This window comes from Myodes glareolus, chromosome 14 (assembly GCF_982192425.1).
Source record: "Myodes glareolus chromosome 14, mMyoGla1.1, whole genome shotgun sequence".
In the NCBI taxonomy this organism is placed as follows: Eukaryota; Metazoa; Chordata; class Mammalia; order Rodentia; family Cricetidae; genus Myodes; species Myodes glareolus.
The window spans coordinates 18275768-18290436 of NC_142039.1; the positions used below are offsets into that span (position 1 = coordinate 18275768).

Below are 14669 nucleotides of genomic sequence, written 5' to 3' on the forward strand. Positions count from 1 at the left end.
CTGAACAAGGCATTCATCATAGGGAATGGGCTCCAGAAAGCGAGTTCATGTACCCAGGTTAAGTCCTGGTCCCACTGGCAGTCGTCCCCACAACAGATCTTTTCAAACATTACTCAGGTAGGGAAATTTGTAGTGACCATCCTACACACACCCATTACACAGTTTGTTGAATTTATTGAACAATTTAAAAATGAAAGTAAAGGCATCAAGATACATCACCTAAAAGCTGCAGTCACTGTGTCTATGAAGCCAGGGTATTCTTTGGGCTTAACCATGGTACCATAGCCACATCCACAAGAGTAACAGTGTGACTCCCCAGTATATCCTCATGTCTATTCATGCTGAATATTTCCAGTTGTATCCGGATTGCCTGCAATGTTGTTTGATTGATTGGTTGGTTGATTAAGGCTTACAGATTTTGGGGTTATTTATTTATTTATTATTTTTTAGTGTAGGGCTCAAGTAGGGCAAGAATTTACTGTGTTCTTGAACAAGTCAGATAGAGACCACAAAAGAGTGGTTTTCAAATTCATTGCTTTTATATTTTTTGATAGACTTTCTTGTAACAAAGAACTTTCCCTGTCTTGTCAGCAGGGACACTTAGATTGCCTTTAAATGTAATTCTTACTGAAAAGATGGAATAAATGTTGAATTTTTTTCTCCTTCACCAGTTTTCTCCTTGACTGACTTCTGTCCTGCGGAAGCCATTCATAAGCATGCTGTTAGGAACTGTGTGATGATCCATTGTGAATGACATTTTGGGCAGAAGTTATAGCTTATTACCTATATACAAAAATCAAGACATTTTCTTTTTTTAAAATAATTTATTTCAACTTTATTTTATGTGCATTGGTGTGAAGATGTCAGATCCCAGGAAACTGGAGTTACAGACAGTTGTGAGCTGCCATGTAGGTGCTGGGAATTGAACTTGGGTCCTCTGGAAGAGCAGCCAGTGCCCTTAATCATTGAGTCATCTTTCCAACCCCGAAATTTTTCTTAAATAACTTAATTTTCAGAAAACAGGAAGTAGAGAGACCCTTTTAAAAAGCAAGCATTTTGTTGCCATTGTCTCTGATACATGTGGTCCCCCAAATCCCCCAGAAAAATGCTGGACTTTTGGTTAGCTTGTTAAAAATGAATTTCTAGTTTGCATTTTCTCCTTTACGTGGTCTTTTGTACTGGTGGTGACAGCTGGTGGCTGGATCAGGGGAAGAAAGCATGCAGTTGTGTGTGTCCAGAGCAGTCTGCAGTCATCTCATGCTGGGTTCCAGATGTTCTTGCAGTCTTGTTCCAAACTCTTCTCACCATTCCATTGCTTGAGTCTGCACTGGCTTCTCGTGAGCTAATCTTGGATGCACTGTCTAAAGTTGTTTATTCTGTTTGATATTCTTGAGCAGTTCATAACCATGGCAGGTTCTTTGAAGGACTTTCTAATCTCTACTTCCATCCCAGATCTTAGTCCTGGGAACCTATGGCTCCAACTTGTTTTGTCAGTACCCTGAGTGGGCATCTTTCCTGCCTGTCCCTCACACTGCAAACTGGGTCAGTTATCTCCACTCAGCCTCTGAACTTATTATTTTTCTGTATTTCATGATACGGTAAAATGGGCAACACTCAATAATCTTTAGTCATTTAAAATCTCCTATTCCATGCAACTCCCAGCTTCCTGGAACCCAATCAGCTACAGTACAGTTTATCAGTTTGTAACATCTTGTAAAGATTTCCCTCAGAGCAGTGTCTGTTAGTATCTGTTAAAGCGGACTGCTGAGTCTGTGTGGCTTCCTTCCCTCCTGGGGAAATGATGAGGAGTGGCTAGCCTCTTGTAGGAAAGGCCAGTGCTTCTGGAGAAAACCCAGAGCCTTTAGTTAGCTCTAGAAGTCTTTCCTAGCTGCTTGTTTTCCAGTTCATCTTTCCTCCCCTTCCAGTACTTTGGGTAACATCACAGTGAAGTGTGAGTCTCCTATGAGTGTCTTTGCCCAGTATTCACATTTGCATGATCAATTCAGCTTTTCCTAACAGCCTTTGGAATGTGGTATTTATTTGCTTTTGTGGGCTTTTGGTCTTCAAAGACAATTTTTCTGTATGTGGTTTATTTAGGCTTTTTAAAATTAGCATTTTATTTATTAACGTCCGGATTATAAGATTTAGGGGGGTTTTTGGCTGTTGTTTCATTTAAAGAAGTTAGCATAACATTTTTATGTTATATTGTAATTTGTTTGTTTGTTTTTCAAGATAAGGTTTCTCTGTGTGGCCCTAGCTTTCCTGGAGCTCACTCTGTAGACCAGGCTGGCCTCGAACTCACAGAGATCTGCCTGCCTCTCCCTCCTGAATGCTGGGATTAAAGGTATGTGCCACCACCACCCAGCTAAATCTGTAGTAATTTTAACATTTTTTAAAGGAATTTTAGTTAATGTTTGGTTCTATTTACAATTGACTATAAATATTTTAGAGTGTGTGTGTGTGTGTGTGTGTGTGTGTGTGTGTGTATGTATTGTATCCAGTTTCCATTCAGCATATCAGTGTATCACTTTAGGAACAAATCTTGCATAGTTGTATAATAATTTATAATTGCTGGGCAGAAGCTCAGTGGTTAAAAAAAAACCTGCCCAGCACCCCAAGGCTCTTTGTTTACCCCCTAACACTACAAAACAGAACAAACTAATAAAATAACTTGGAACCCTATTCCTCTTCAAGATTGTGCAGGATCTTAAGTTTCCTGAATGTACCAGTGCTCAATGTCTGCATTTGAAATCAAAAGTTCAAATCAATAGCTCATTTACATATGTTAAATTAATACAAAAAGGTCAACTACAGTTAAATCCTCATATATTTTTAAAATAAAAATAATGATAGATTCTTTAATAAAAATTCAGCATTGCTCAGGCGCTTGATTCTTTTCAACTTCTCTGTGCTTAAGTCTGAATGTTGAGGAGATGAAAGATGTTGATAAGTCGGGGGGGTTGGGGGACATAATTGCCATACAGTATTCTTGACCTCTTAGCAGTGACCCTAACTGAGCCTGCTCCTGCTTGTTTGTTTGCTGTGTCCGGGTTAGTGCCCTTTTGATGGTTTTGCAGGCAGTCTGGCTGGGTACCACCCTCTTCTCAGGGAAGCCTGCTACTTATCACCAGGTTTGCCTTTGCTGTCTACTTCTGGCCTCTCCTTCTTGAGGTCTTTCAACCTGATAGGAATTTTTTTTGTTATTTTATTTATTTCCTATTTGGCAGAACTGTGAACAGTTTTCATTGTCATTATGCATCATAATTACTAATCTGTAGCTTATAGATGGGGATACTTGGGTTCAAGGTTAAATAACTGTCCAATATCATCCAACTGCTAAATGATAGGCATTCAGAGTGAGTCCAGAGCAGTGCTGTTTGCTATTCAAAAGTAGCTTCTCCTGCTGTGGTCAGAGCTTGCAGAGTATAGCTGGAAGTGCACTTTAACATCAGTTTGCCTTTGTATATATGCATCTTCAACATTTAGTTCTTGGAATTCACCCACGCATTGTCTCTGAATACATCTGACCTAAGCTGTCAGTTTTCACACATGACGTAGGCATTATTACTCACCTAAAGCCTTCTCAGCCTGCCTGTAGGATCCCAAAACCCTGAAATTTGATCACCTGTGTTTACCAAATGCTTATGCATTCACCTGTCTTCTTTCTGTTGGTGCTTGAATACTCGTGTTAGTGTGTGTCTCTTAGATGCAGTGGCCACATCTCAGCATCGTTAGTGCTGATAGCATGCCTGGCATGAAGCAGACAGCCTTTGACGTTCCAGTCCTTTTTAACATAGTAATTTGTACACCAAAGGTTAGCACAAAACAGATTGGAGTAGAGCATTCTGTATCATGTTTGTACATACCAGTCAGTTTCATTGTATGCTGGATATGTGTTGTTGCAGTTTAGAAGTAGAAGGGGGGCACCAGGAGGAGCTCAGGAGCACTCTGTAATTACATCTTTTACTGGGTCCTCTGAGACAGTTCACCTCCACTCTGTAGTAGAGTGTGGTGTCCACTGGGTGGTGACAGAGACCTGAGTAAGATCAAAAATGGACAGGCCCAAGGAGACAGAAAAGGGACCCTTTTGTCTTATTAGGGAAGTTAGAGTAGACCACTGTTGTCATTTTGGAGCTTGTAAAGACAAAAAATGCTAAACAAACAAAGAAAAACAAAAAGGAAATAAACATTTGGTTTTGTCCTAAATCATATTAAGTTACATTTCTTGTGAGTGGGGAGAGATTGTTAGCACTTATGCTACTGAATGTGGTAAAGTGCTGTTAATATGGCCTCCCCCAAAGCTCTGACAGCACATGGCCAGAGCTCACCTTTGTGTTGTCAGGGGAAAGAGGGAAAAGTAAATTCCTGCCATGGAGCCAAGCGGGAACATCAGTAGAGGGAGCAAAACCATTGCCCTGCTTAGAAGAGTCCCAGATTAAAAGCATGGGCAATAAATACTGACTGTAAAAATGTTCTACACAGTGCATCTGTTTCTGCATAGTTGTACTTGAGTCTTCTTATCACTGTTGCTTGGGAGTAATGAGGATGTAAAACACCAGATAACCAAAGACTCTCTCTCTCTCTCTCTCTCTCTCTCTCTGTGTGTGTGTGTGTGTGTGTGTGTGTGTGTGTGTGTGTGTGTGTTAAGGTAGCTACTCGCAGATTTGCTTCAGTCTACTTTTGTGATAGAGAATATTTTTAGCACATAAAAAATAACTGATAGTGACCTTTGTTGCTTTTATGGGTTTCATGCAGTATTTCCTTGACCCAGTAAAAGTTGAATACTTAATCTGCACCAAAAAAAAAATTGTTTAGAAATCATGTATGTTTTTTCTCTTGATTTCATTCGTTACAGAGGTCAAATTGCTTGACAAAAAGACAGTGGTTTGGTTTGACTGTTGGAACTGAGAGGCCTTTGAGACATGGTTTAGAACCTGCTTCTGTGAGGGGAGCCCCACTCATAGGTTCCCTGGGGCCACCTCCATCTCTCGATGTAGCTCTGGTTTCCCCCTCTCTGATCCGTTCCACTATATCACATTCATTCTTTTCATTCATTCTTTGCCTTGTTCTGTTCTTTCCCGGACCCTGTTCTGGTCCCTCTCTCTGATCTTCTTTCCACACTTTATTTCCCATCCTCCACAGGTTCGTTTGCCCAGACCATCATTGAGTTGTAAAGAGCATGCACACATTGATTATAGTGGCACTGCTGAAACTCATGGGAGTAATGTGATTGTAATGTAACCTGTCAGTCAGTAAGTGTTTCTGGAAAATATATTATGATGCCACTGTCACAGGCTGTAGTTGTCTGAACCAGAATGGCCCCCATAGGCTCATATATTTGAATGCCTGGTCCCCAGTTAATGGAACTGTTTGGAAAGGATTAGGAGCTGTGGCTTTGTTGGAGGAAATCTGTCATTTGGAGTTGACTTTGAGGTTTCAAAAGGCCATGCCAGACCCAGTCACCGTCTCTCTGTCTACCTGCTGCCTGTGGATCAGAAGGTAAAGCTCTCAGCTACTGCTCCAGTGCCATGCCTGTTTGCTTTACGCCATGATGGTCGTGGACTAACCCTCTAAAACTATAATCAAGCCCCCAATTAAATGCTCTCTTTACGAGTTGCCTTGGCCATGTGTCTCTTCACAGCAATAGAACAGTACTAAGACACAACTGTGCCGTAAGTATCCATTAGCCTGTTCATCATGCACAGCAGAAAGTGCAAGTGAGCGGACATTGTTTAGAACTAAGCACCCGGAGCAGTGCCTTCTGGCCCTGGCACCTGTGAGGCCCCTCCCTCTCTAGGAAGCACTCTGGGCCTAGCTCGTTTCACTGCTTTTAACATTTAGAGGAATTGATTTTTAAGCACTTATATCTTAGAAGGCACTTTTTTTATATTCCTGTCTACTGCCTCTTCATTGAAAAGTTTTATAGGAACAAAGAGGCCATTTCCTATCAATGTTTTTGTGCATTTACTATATTGACCATTGGCTTTTACACACAGGTACCTAATGAGGACTTGTCATTTGAGGGTTAACTAGATATTGTTTAATCTTGTGTGTGGCTTTCCTCCCCAGACTCTACTTTCTTAACTCTGAGCTGTGTTTGTTGTAATCAGAGTTTCTGTTTTGTCACATGGGCATGTGCTATTGCTCTTATTCATACTCTTCTAGTGAGCTAGGAACTCTGAAGGGAGACAGAGGAGAAGCTGCTGGGGTGGTGAAAATGTGCTATGAGTTGGTGTGAGAAGCTTTTGAATATTTTAGAATACAAACATTGTGCCCCAGTGTTCATTTTGGTCACTTAGCCATTTAGTGAATTTCCTTTAATTCTTAAAATTATTATTTTTAGGTTTAGGTTTTATATGTATGGTTTTGCTTGCATGTATGTCTGTGCACCACATACATACAGTGCCCACAGAGACCAGAAGAGTGCACTGAATTCCCTGGAACTGCAGGAGCAAAGTTTATAAGCTGTCATGTGGTTTCTGGGAATTGAGCCTGGGTCCTCCAGAAGAAGAGCCCTGCTGAGCCGTAGCTGTCTCTCCAGCTCGCTGTCAATTCTTATATAGTCTATAGATGTGTGTGTTGGGCTGAGAGATGGCTCAGCTGTTGAAGGCTAGACTCACACCAAATGTCAGATGCATACAGTGTTAGTTGGTTTTCCTTAGACATATTTCTGTACTGAAAATGAGAGGTGAAACATGTGTCTTGTTCTTTACCCTGGAAATAAACTTCCCTGTACCTGCACGAGTTTCCACCTCTGCCTGTCTCTTACTTGCTAGTTTAAAATTCCTTCTCCTGAGAAATACAGACCTTTTACCTACGACTTCATACTTTACTTGTGCATCCTGTCTTTATTTATTCAAAGGCTTTCAGAATAAACACCAATGACTGTTGCTGAATAAATGTGGGTATCCGTGCCTAAATGTGGATGGTGTGTGTTCTCTCATACATGTTCTCATCTTCATCGAGTTTCTTCCCCACCAGCTTCCTTCACTTCTGGTTTTTCCAAGTTCTTCTTTGGGTCTTCCTTACACACTCTAGCTGTCTACCTTTCTTCCGTATCCTACAGTGGAACCTCAGCCAGTGATTCTGTGTTGAGTGAGAAGAGCTGAGAAGCATGAGACAGTTACATTGTCTGGTGTGTGGGCTTTGTCCCATTTTGGTTTTGCTTCCATGGTTTTGAAGGGGGAAAAAAACTAGATGAAACGGATGAGTGAGGGTTCTGGAACTTTACATTTGACAAGATCAACCATGACTGTCAGTCAGTCACCTATGTAAAATTATAAAGTATGGAGATAAGGAAACTCTAGTTTTCAACTTTTTGAAAGTAATAAAGCCAGGTGTCTTAAATCCCAGACCCTCAAACATAATATGTATGTGAGGGAAGAAGTGATGAATGGATCAGCTGGAATAGATGTTTGAGCATGAAGAAAGCAGAGTACATGATTGCTAGCTCCATTGAGAACGCCTTATCTATTAGGCTGGTCTTGTTTTTACTGAAGGTTGTTCATTTAGTGAGTCAGAAAATCACTGTTAACTTAATGTATAGAGTAAAGCATTTGGCAGGGTCTTTAGGACATTTAGGATTCTGCTGAAAATGTGGCCTGCAAGTCTTACCCCAATGACACCTTACTGTGTGTCATTATCGTCTGGACTATTGAAAACCATTATTGTGGAAGTACTGCATGTTCATAGCAGACGTTTATGGCAACTAAGACAACATAATAAGCCTCTGTTCGAGAGCACTTCTGTTTTGTTAATCAGCACTGACTGGTGTCTGTTCCTTACCTTCGTGCCTCAGATACAGGCTTAGAACTGTATAGAATTTGTAATAAATGGGTTATTTTCTGCATGCTGTTGGTAACTCACTTCACTTCTGGTTCATGTTAAAAAATATTAACATAACAGTAGACATATAAACTTATGTACCTTGTTTCGTTGTATTTTATTTCATAATTTTAGAAAGTCTCCAGTTAAGCATGTAGGTATTTTTTTTTCTAACACATTGCAGTTGTGAGCATTCATATAACAATTGGTACCACAGTTTCCCTGCTTTTAAGCAGCTGTGTGCACATCAGGGTCCCAATTCAGTCCGCACCTGTGAGCTGGGTTTTGGTGATTGGCTGGTTCTCCATCTGATAGGATAGTAACTAGCCTTTAATTGCCCTGCTCTTCTTGAATTGCCAGAGTTGGGACTAGAGGGAAGTTATAAGATGGGGTTTTGTGTTGCAGGTCTTTGTATTATCTTGATAATACTGCGTGTTCTAGTTATTGTCCCTGGCAGAGAGGATGACAGTCACATATTTTTCTGGGACTAACTGATTAACTGTTGTAGAACTGATTTAAAAATAAAGACATTTTGTTGAGGTGCTAGATAGGTTGTTTTATTACTTGTTGGTCTTTACCCTAAGGAGCTGAATACTCTGTCTCAGCCAGCATTTAACCCACTTCCCATATTCATAAGCAAAAACTCTCAAATGCTAGCTTTTTCAAGTTTGTGTTACCACTTGAAATAATTTTGGTCATCAAAGAAACACATGGGAATGCTGTCTATGTCACAGTTACTGAGTGGCATGCACTGCTATCTTTGAAGCAGCGTACATCCTTCACTCTGCTGATTGCCTCCTAGCTCACTTCTTATCAACTGAGTAAGCACATGGGCTTCACATTAACATGTCCAAAGCAATCTGCCTCACTGCTTCACTGCAGCAGAGTATGAGGAAAGTGAAGGTGCTGGAGTCAGCTTTGGGTTTGAACTCTGCATCTGCTACCTGCTAGCTGTGAACACTTGAGCAAGTTCACCTGGGCCTCAGTTTTGTCACAGAATAAGAGAATGAAATTGCGTGCCTGTTGTAAATGTTATATGCATAGTGTTTTGAATGATGGCTAACACGTGGTAATTACTTAATGAACGTCAGCAATTATGACTATCATTGTTGTCATTATTTATTATTACCACAATCTAAGTCTAAACCACCATTTAAAATAACTTCTGTGGAAAAAAATAACTTCTGTGATGTACCTTCTGTGATGAACTGATCTGCTGAAAAGTCTCTAGAATTTTCCAGTTAACTCAGGACAAAATTCCAAGTCCTCTTCATAGTGCCCTATGTGTTTTGACTTAGTTTTCTGACCTCCTCCTGGGGCCTCTCACCTTCTTGGGCCTTTGTTCAGAGAGAGGGTCGTGCTCTTTCTGGCATTCTTCCTTGCTCTGCACCATCCCACTACCAAGGTGTTTTTTTTGTTTTTTTAAATATTTATTTATTTATTTATTTATTATGTATACAATGTTCTTTCTGTGTGTATGCCCACAGGCCAAAAGAGGGCAACAGATCCCCTTACAGATGGTTGTGAGCCACCATGTGGTTGTTGGGAATTGAACTCAGGACCTTTGGAAGAGCAGGCAATGCTCTTAACCTCTGAGCCATCTCTCCAGCCCCCCACTCCCAAGTTTTAAATTGCTTTTACCACCTTAATTTTCCTGTTGTTTTGTTTTGTTTGGATCAGATAGGATTGGATTGAGTTGGAATGCTGGTGATGGGATTCAGGGTCTTATACATGCTAAGCAAATGCTCTGCCACATCTATTTATTGTCTATGTCATGTAGCTTCCAAGGATCAAACTTGAGTACTCTGGCTTGGCAGCCTTTACCCTCTGAGCCATTCTGTGGACCCTGCACAGTACTGATGCTGTGCTGGCAACGTATTCAAAGGATGATGTTGCTCATTCTCCCCCTCTAAACAGAGCATTTCTCTTAAAGTACCCTAAAGAAGTGAGTCTATAACTGTTATGTACCAATTAAAACTTTCTTTAAAGAAACAGTGTGAGAATTCTAAGAGTAATAAGCATGGTATCCCTTTCCCCACGCCCCTAAATAAAACAGAAATAACAAGATTGTGGTGACTAGAGCCACACAAAAATATTACATCTCTTATGTTCACAGCAACCACATGCAGATCATAGTAAGTATCACGTAGGTTGGATCATTAAGTGAATATTTGAAGAAAGCAAAGCCTTATTTCAAATGACAAAAACTGTTTTATAATAATGGGTAAAACATTTTGCAGTTTTTGCAAACGAAGTCCTTTCATGGTAATCTACATTAGTTTCATGGTAATCTGGTATGTTATAATAGAGAATTTAAAAAGATTTCTTGCTAACTAGTTATTTTATTGCACCTTCCTTCAATTCCTTACAATTCTGTGTTAATTATTTAAGATATAAAACTAAAATGGACTGGAGAGATGGTTCTGTGGTTAAGTACACTGGTTGCTTAAGAACTTTAATTCCCAGTGCTTACAACCATTTGAAGCTCCACTTCTCAGGGTTCCAGGTACTAGGCACACGAGTGGTGTCCATACATATATTCAGACAAAACACACAAATTTTTTTAATTAAAGAAATTACCTAATATAGTTTTCATTCTAAATTTCTTTTCCTGTGTTTACATTTTTAAGTAGATTATTTTTAGCATGCTTGTTTCCAGTTGAAGAGTATGTTTCTTTAAACAATAAGTTACACTGTGGGAAATACCCAAGATAATAATAATGTGGGGAGAACTTTGGGACCACAATAAGTTATCAAGTGACTTTCAACTTGCAACTCTGACAGATCTGTTTGAAACTGAAAGCAAAAACTTTATTGATTTCAAAGGCATGGGTTAGAATGAAAATAACAATATTAAGACTCAACCACTGGCCAGTTGTGTTAGAATAAGAGCATTGGCTTTGCACAGAAAGTGTGTGACAGTGTGTCTTAAGAAAATAGAAGGATCAGGTGTTAGGCGAAGTTAGCTGTGTTTCAGTGCCATTTATCTAAACTTGTCACTTATCAGTCACTAACATTTTCTGTACACAGACAATCTGCAGTCGTTAATACTGTGTCTCTTAGACTAGATGCCCATCACTCCTGTATTTGTTTTACTTATGAATTTATCTTTCCTTTAGGTAAGGAGGAAGAATATCCAAAGAAACCCTTGGGACAGCTTCCACCCGAGTCTAATTCTGCTTGTATTAATCAGTTGAGCAATGGACAAAGAAGTGTTGGCAGGCCCAGCCCCCAGCTAAGCAACAGAGGAGAAAGTGGATCACCTCACAAGAAGCATGAGCATTCCCCTGCCCACCACAGCAGAACCAGTACCCCAGAAAGAGTCCAGCCACAAAGACGGAAGTCAGTGGATGATCAGAGTAAACACCTGAAGCCTTCGTCAGGTCCACAGGACAGTTCCAGGCACTACAACCATGCAGCTGCTAACCAAAACAGCAATGCAATTTCAAACATCAGAAAGGAATTTATGCCCAAATGGAAAAAACCATCAGATGCCTCAGCAATTGAAAGAACTGCTAAATATGCCATCGAAGGCAAAAGTTACTCAGTGTATCCCACTCCTACAGTTGCCATTCCAAGTTCTGCTGAGACTCGGATGTCAAACTCAAGGCAGAAGATGAAGGTTTTTGATGGCAGTGATGGGAAGCGGGGTTCTAATGCTTCCCAGTATGACAATGTGCCTGGGAGTGAGAATGAAAACGGAGCCTCTGTGGAAGAGGCCCCAGAACGGACCTACCCTCACAATCCAAGAAAGCACACTGAGCCAAATTCCAGCCCATCGAAAGTATCCAACAAGTTTACTTTGAAAGTGCAGCCTCCCAGTCATGTGCGATACCCATCCCAGTTAGAAGGGGAGGAGCACAGGGCTGCATATCCACCCTCCTACAGCAACCCCCCTGGTTACCACGGAAACTCTCCAAAACACATACCTGTTGCCCAGAGCAGCTTTGTATCCCCACAGATCAGCCCTGGGACCCAAATTAATCCTTCCAGGAGACTGTATGGTTCTTCTCTTTCAGTTGATGTTTCTCCGGAGAAATCTTACAGCCGCCCAACTCCCATTGTTCTACCATCCAGTCGAATTGAAGTTCTTCCCATTGACATTGGTGCTGGGGGATATACAGGCAATTCAGGGTCACCAAAGAATGGAAAGTTCATCCTTCCTCCAGTGGATTATTTACCAGAGAACAGAAAATGGTCAGAAGTTAGTTATACATACAGACCTGAGGTGCATGGACAATCATGGACTCGAGATGCTAGCCGTAGCCACTTAAGCAATTTACCAAAATATTCAGCCTTTCAACACATACCTTTTCAGGACCATGGCCTTCCAGAAGTATCTGTAGACAGTCCAGTGAGGTATATAATTTCCCCAGCTGTAGAAGTTGCCAGTCCTCCTGGGTATCAATATGCAGGTCCCTCACCTCCAGCACATCGCTACAGAAATAGAGAGGGACTTTCTATTCAAGAGTCTGTGTTGCTGTGAGAGTTGGCTGTATTCACTGAAGACAAAAGAACAGAAACCATGTGATAGCCACATTGCTATGTTTATAGTTGCCAAAGCAGTATTTTATACTATTGTAAACAACTCATGCAGTTCCAGTGTATGTCAGGAAGAGAGTGTGTGGAAGTGCTTTATCTCCATGTAGTTGCTGCTGAGATGAGTGTTTCAATTGCATCCTCACTGAAACTTAATAGGTTAACCTGGAAACATAGCAATAGCTTTTCGGGATGCCCACACAGTGAGGCTCTTTACTTTGTTTCCTTCATATCTTTCCTTCAGACCTGAATGTTTCACTCTGTTGATACATTCTGTTCTGACCACCTTCAGAAAGATACCAGGGGAGATATTCTGAAGGCTATCACTCATTTTTTAGTAGGTGTGACATACACCTGTGCATACAGATTTTGATCACAGAACTTAGAAATATTTTTTAAAACTACCTTTAACCTAGATCCATGGCATAACCATGTTTCCCCCTTTATCTGTCTACCCACCCTGCCCTGGTCATATTTTAGCCTAGGTTCTAAACTGAAACTGACTAAAAAAATTGTCCTGACTTTATGAATCCTACATCTCACAGAATGTCATTCTCCTTCTGTTACTGCCATTTTATCTCTACCTGAAAATTAAAGACACTGGGGAGAAAGGCTAACCACTTATGGTGCTTAAAATGTGGGTCAGTTAGCTTGAGGGTGTGGCCGTGGCACAGCTCCCTGTGTCCTCTCACCTCCAGCTGTCTCAGTGCCCTGTGCCCTTGGCTCCGGTCTTGACAGGTGCAGGACGCTGACCGCAGAAGGAGTTGGAAGTCACAGTCCTTGCAGCACTCTGGGCAGTGGAAGGTTGGTTTTTCAGGTTCATCTGAAAGCAGCATTAGCCAGACTGCTATTCCTCACTCGGCTTCAGCTTCACAGGGCCCCAGGAGAACCACTCACATGGGCTTTTTCTGACACTCATTCTTTACTGAGTATAGTGGATGGGTATTGCTACACTTACTGGGCCATTACATTATCCTGTTCAAAATTGTGAAAAATACCCTAATAAGCATCTAGAATTTTGATCTTTGAAAAAAAATAGTATGTTTCATAGTTTTTGAAAAATTTTTCAGTGAAAAATAATTAAGGTTCATGGTTTAAAACAATTAAAATATGCTATTGTACACTACTGTCACTACGACATAGACAACATGCTAGGTTCCTAAAGAGAGGGTGCTCTGTGTGGAGGCTTGTCTCATTGTTCCCTTCTTGTATCTGAATATCAGAAAGGAGAAAGTCCAACAGTGATTGTCCCCTTCCTCCATGTTGGGGATATAAGCATTTGAGGTACAAGAATATGTCTTAAGATGAAAGCAACATTTGTTTAGCTAGTGAACATGACAATATTTTTAATGTATATAATGATCTTAATATAATCTAATCAATGTGGTAATGATGTTATTAAGTGTGGAAACAAATGCAGTATATTAAAGGTGAGCACCACACTGAAACTCCAATGCCTGACAAAATAACCAGGCTTTTGATTTAGATCATGTGGAAGGTGAGAAATAAATGTATAGAAATGTAGCTGAGGATATTAATCACAGTTCTTGAAGTGTGACTTTGTGGCTTATAAGGAACCAAGCTGTACAATTTAGTTTATGATGGCAGCATCTATGCCTCTCCAGAAAGTATATATCATAGTGGTAAATAATGTAGACTATATATATATATATGCAATATATATATACACACACACTATTTTCTTATGTCATCTATGGCATTTTTTATCTGTATACTTTTTGATGTGATTGTTTTTAACATGCTAAAAGTAATATGCATATTTTGTTCTGTGTCTTCTATGTGCGGTTTTCACATGGCAAGTGCTTTGTTCTGGTGCTTGCAGGGCCAGCCAGATGTCTTCTGTGCTTACCCATGGTGTTTTACATATGCTGCAGTTCTCTGCTTTCATCTCCAGTGACACCATGTTTAGAACCACATCACCTTTCCTTGGTTGAAGTATTATTAAAGGCAATAAGGTCTTCCCCACTATAAATGTATCTCTGTTGGTTTTTAAGTAGAAAATTTTAATTTAAAATTATTTTGCCACTATACAATTTTATTATTTTAAATTTATTTTTAAATAAAAGAAATGATAAGAGGAAAAATATTGACAAAGTGATTTAAAATGTATGTATAGAATACATTAGTGAGGACATTCCTGGCCTAGTAGCCAGTTTTGTTTTGTAACTGCATGCCCGTAGTGTATTTGTCAAGGGTGAGTCTTCTTCTTCATCATCTCTTTGTCCAGCAAAATGAGTGGGCCTTTGGGCACAGCTGTAGGTTTCCTAAGAATGAGCCCTGCTGAT

The 14669-nt window shown here is 40.3% G+C and overlaps 1 protein-coding gene across 3 annotated transcripts in view; it reads left to right on the forward strand.

The window, feature by feature from the left end:
- The window catches only part of Usp6nl (USP6 N-terminal like), a 132424-nt gene extending 118283 nt beyond the window's left edge, over window positions 1–14141 (forward strand). For all 3 annotated transcript variants that reach the window (XM_085699100.2, XM_085699099.2, XM_048461235.3), the window contains exon 15: window positions 10944–14141. In XM_085699100.2, coding sequence (XP_085555226.2) covers window positions 10944–12310 — 1367 coding nt within the window. In that variant the 3' untranslated portion in view covers window positions 12311–14141. The remainder of the gene's footprint in view (window positions 1–10943) is intronic.
- Window positions 14142–14669: the final 528 nt, after the last annotated feature.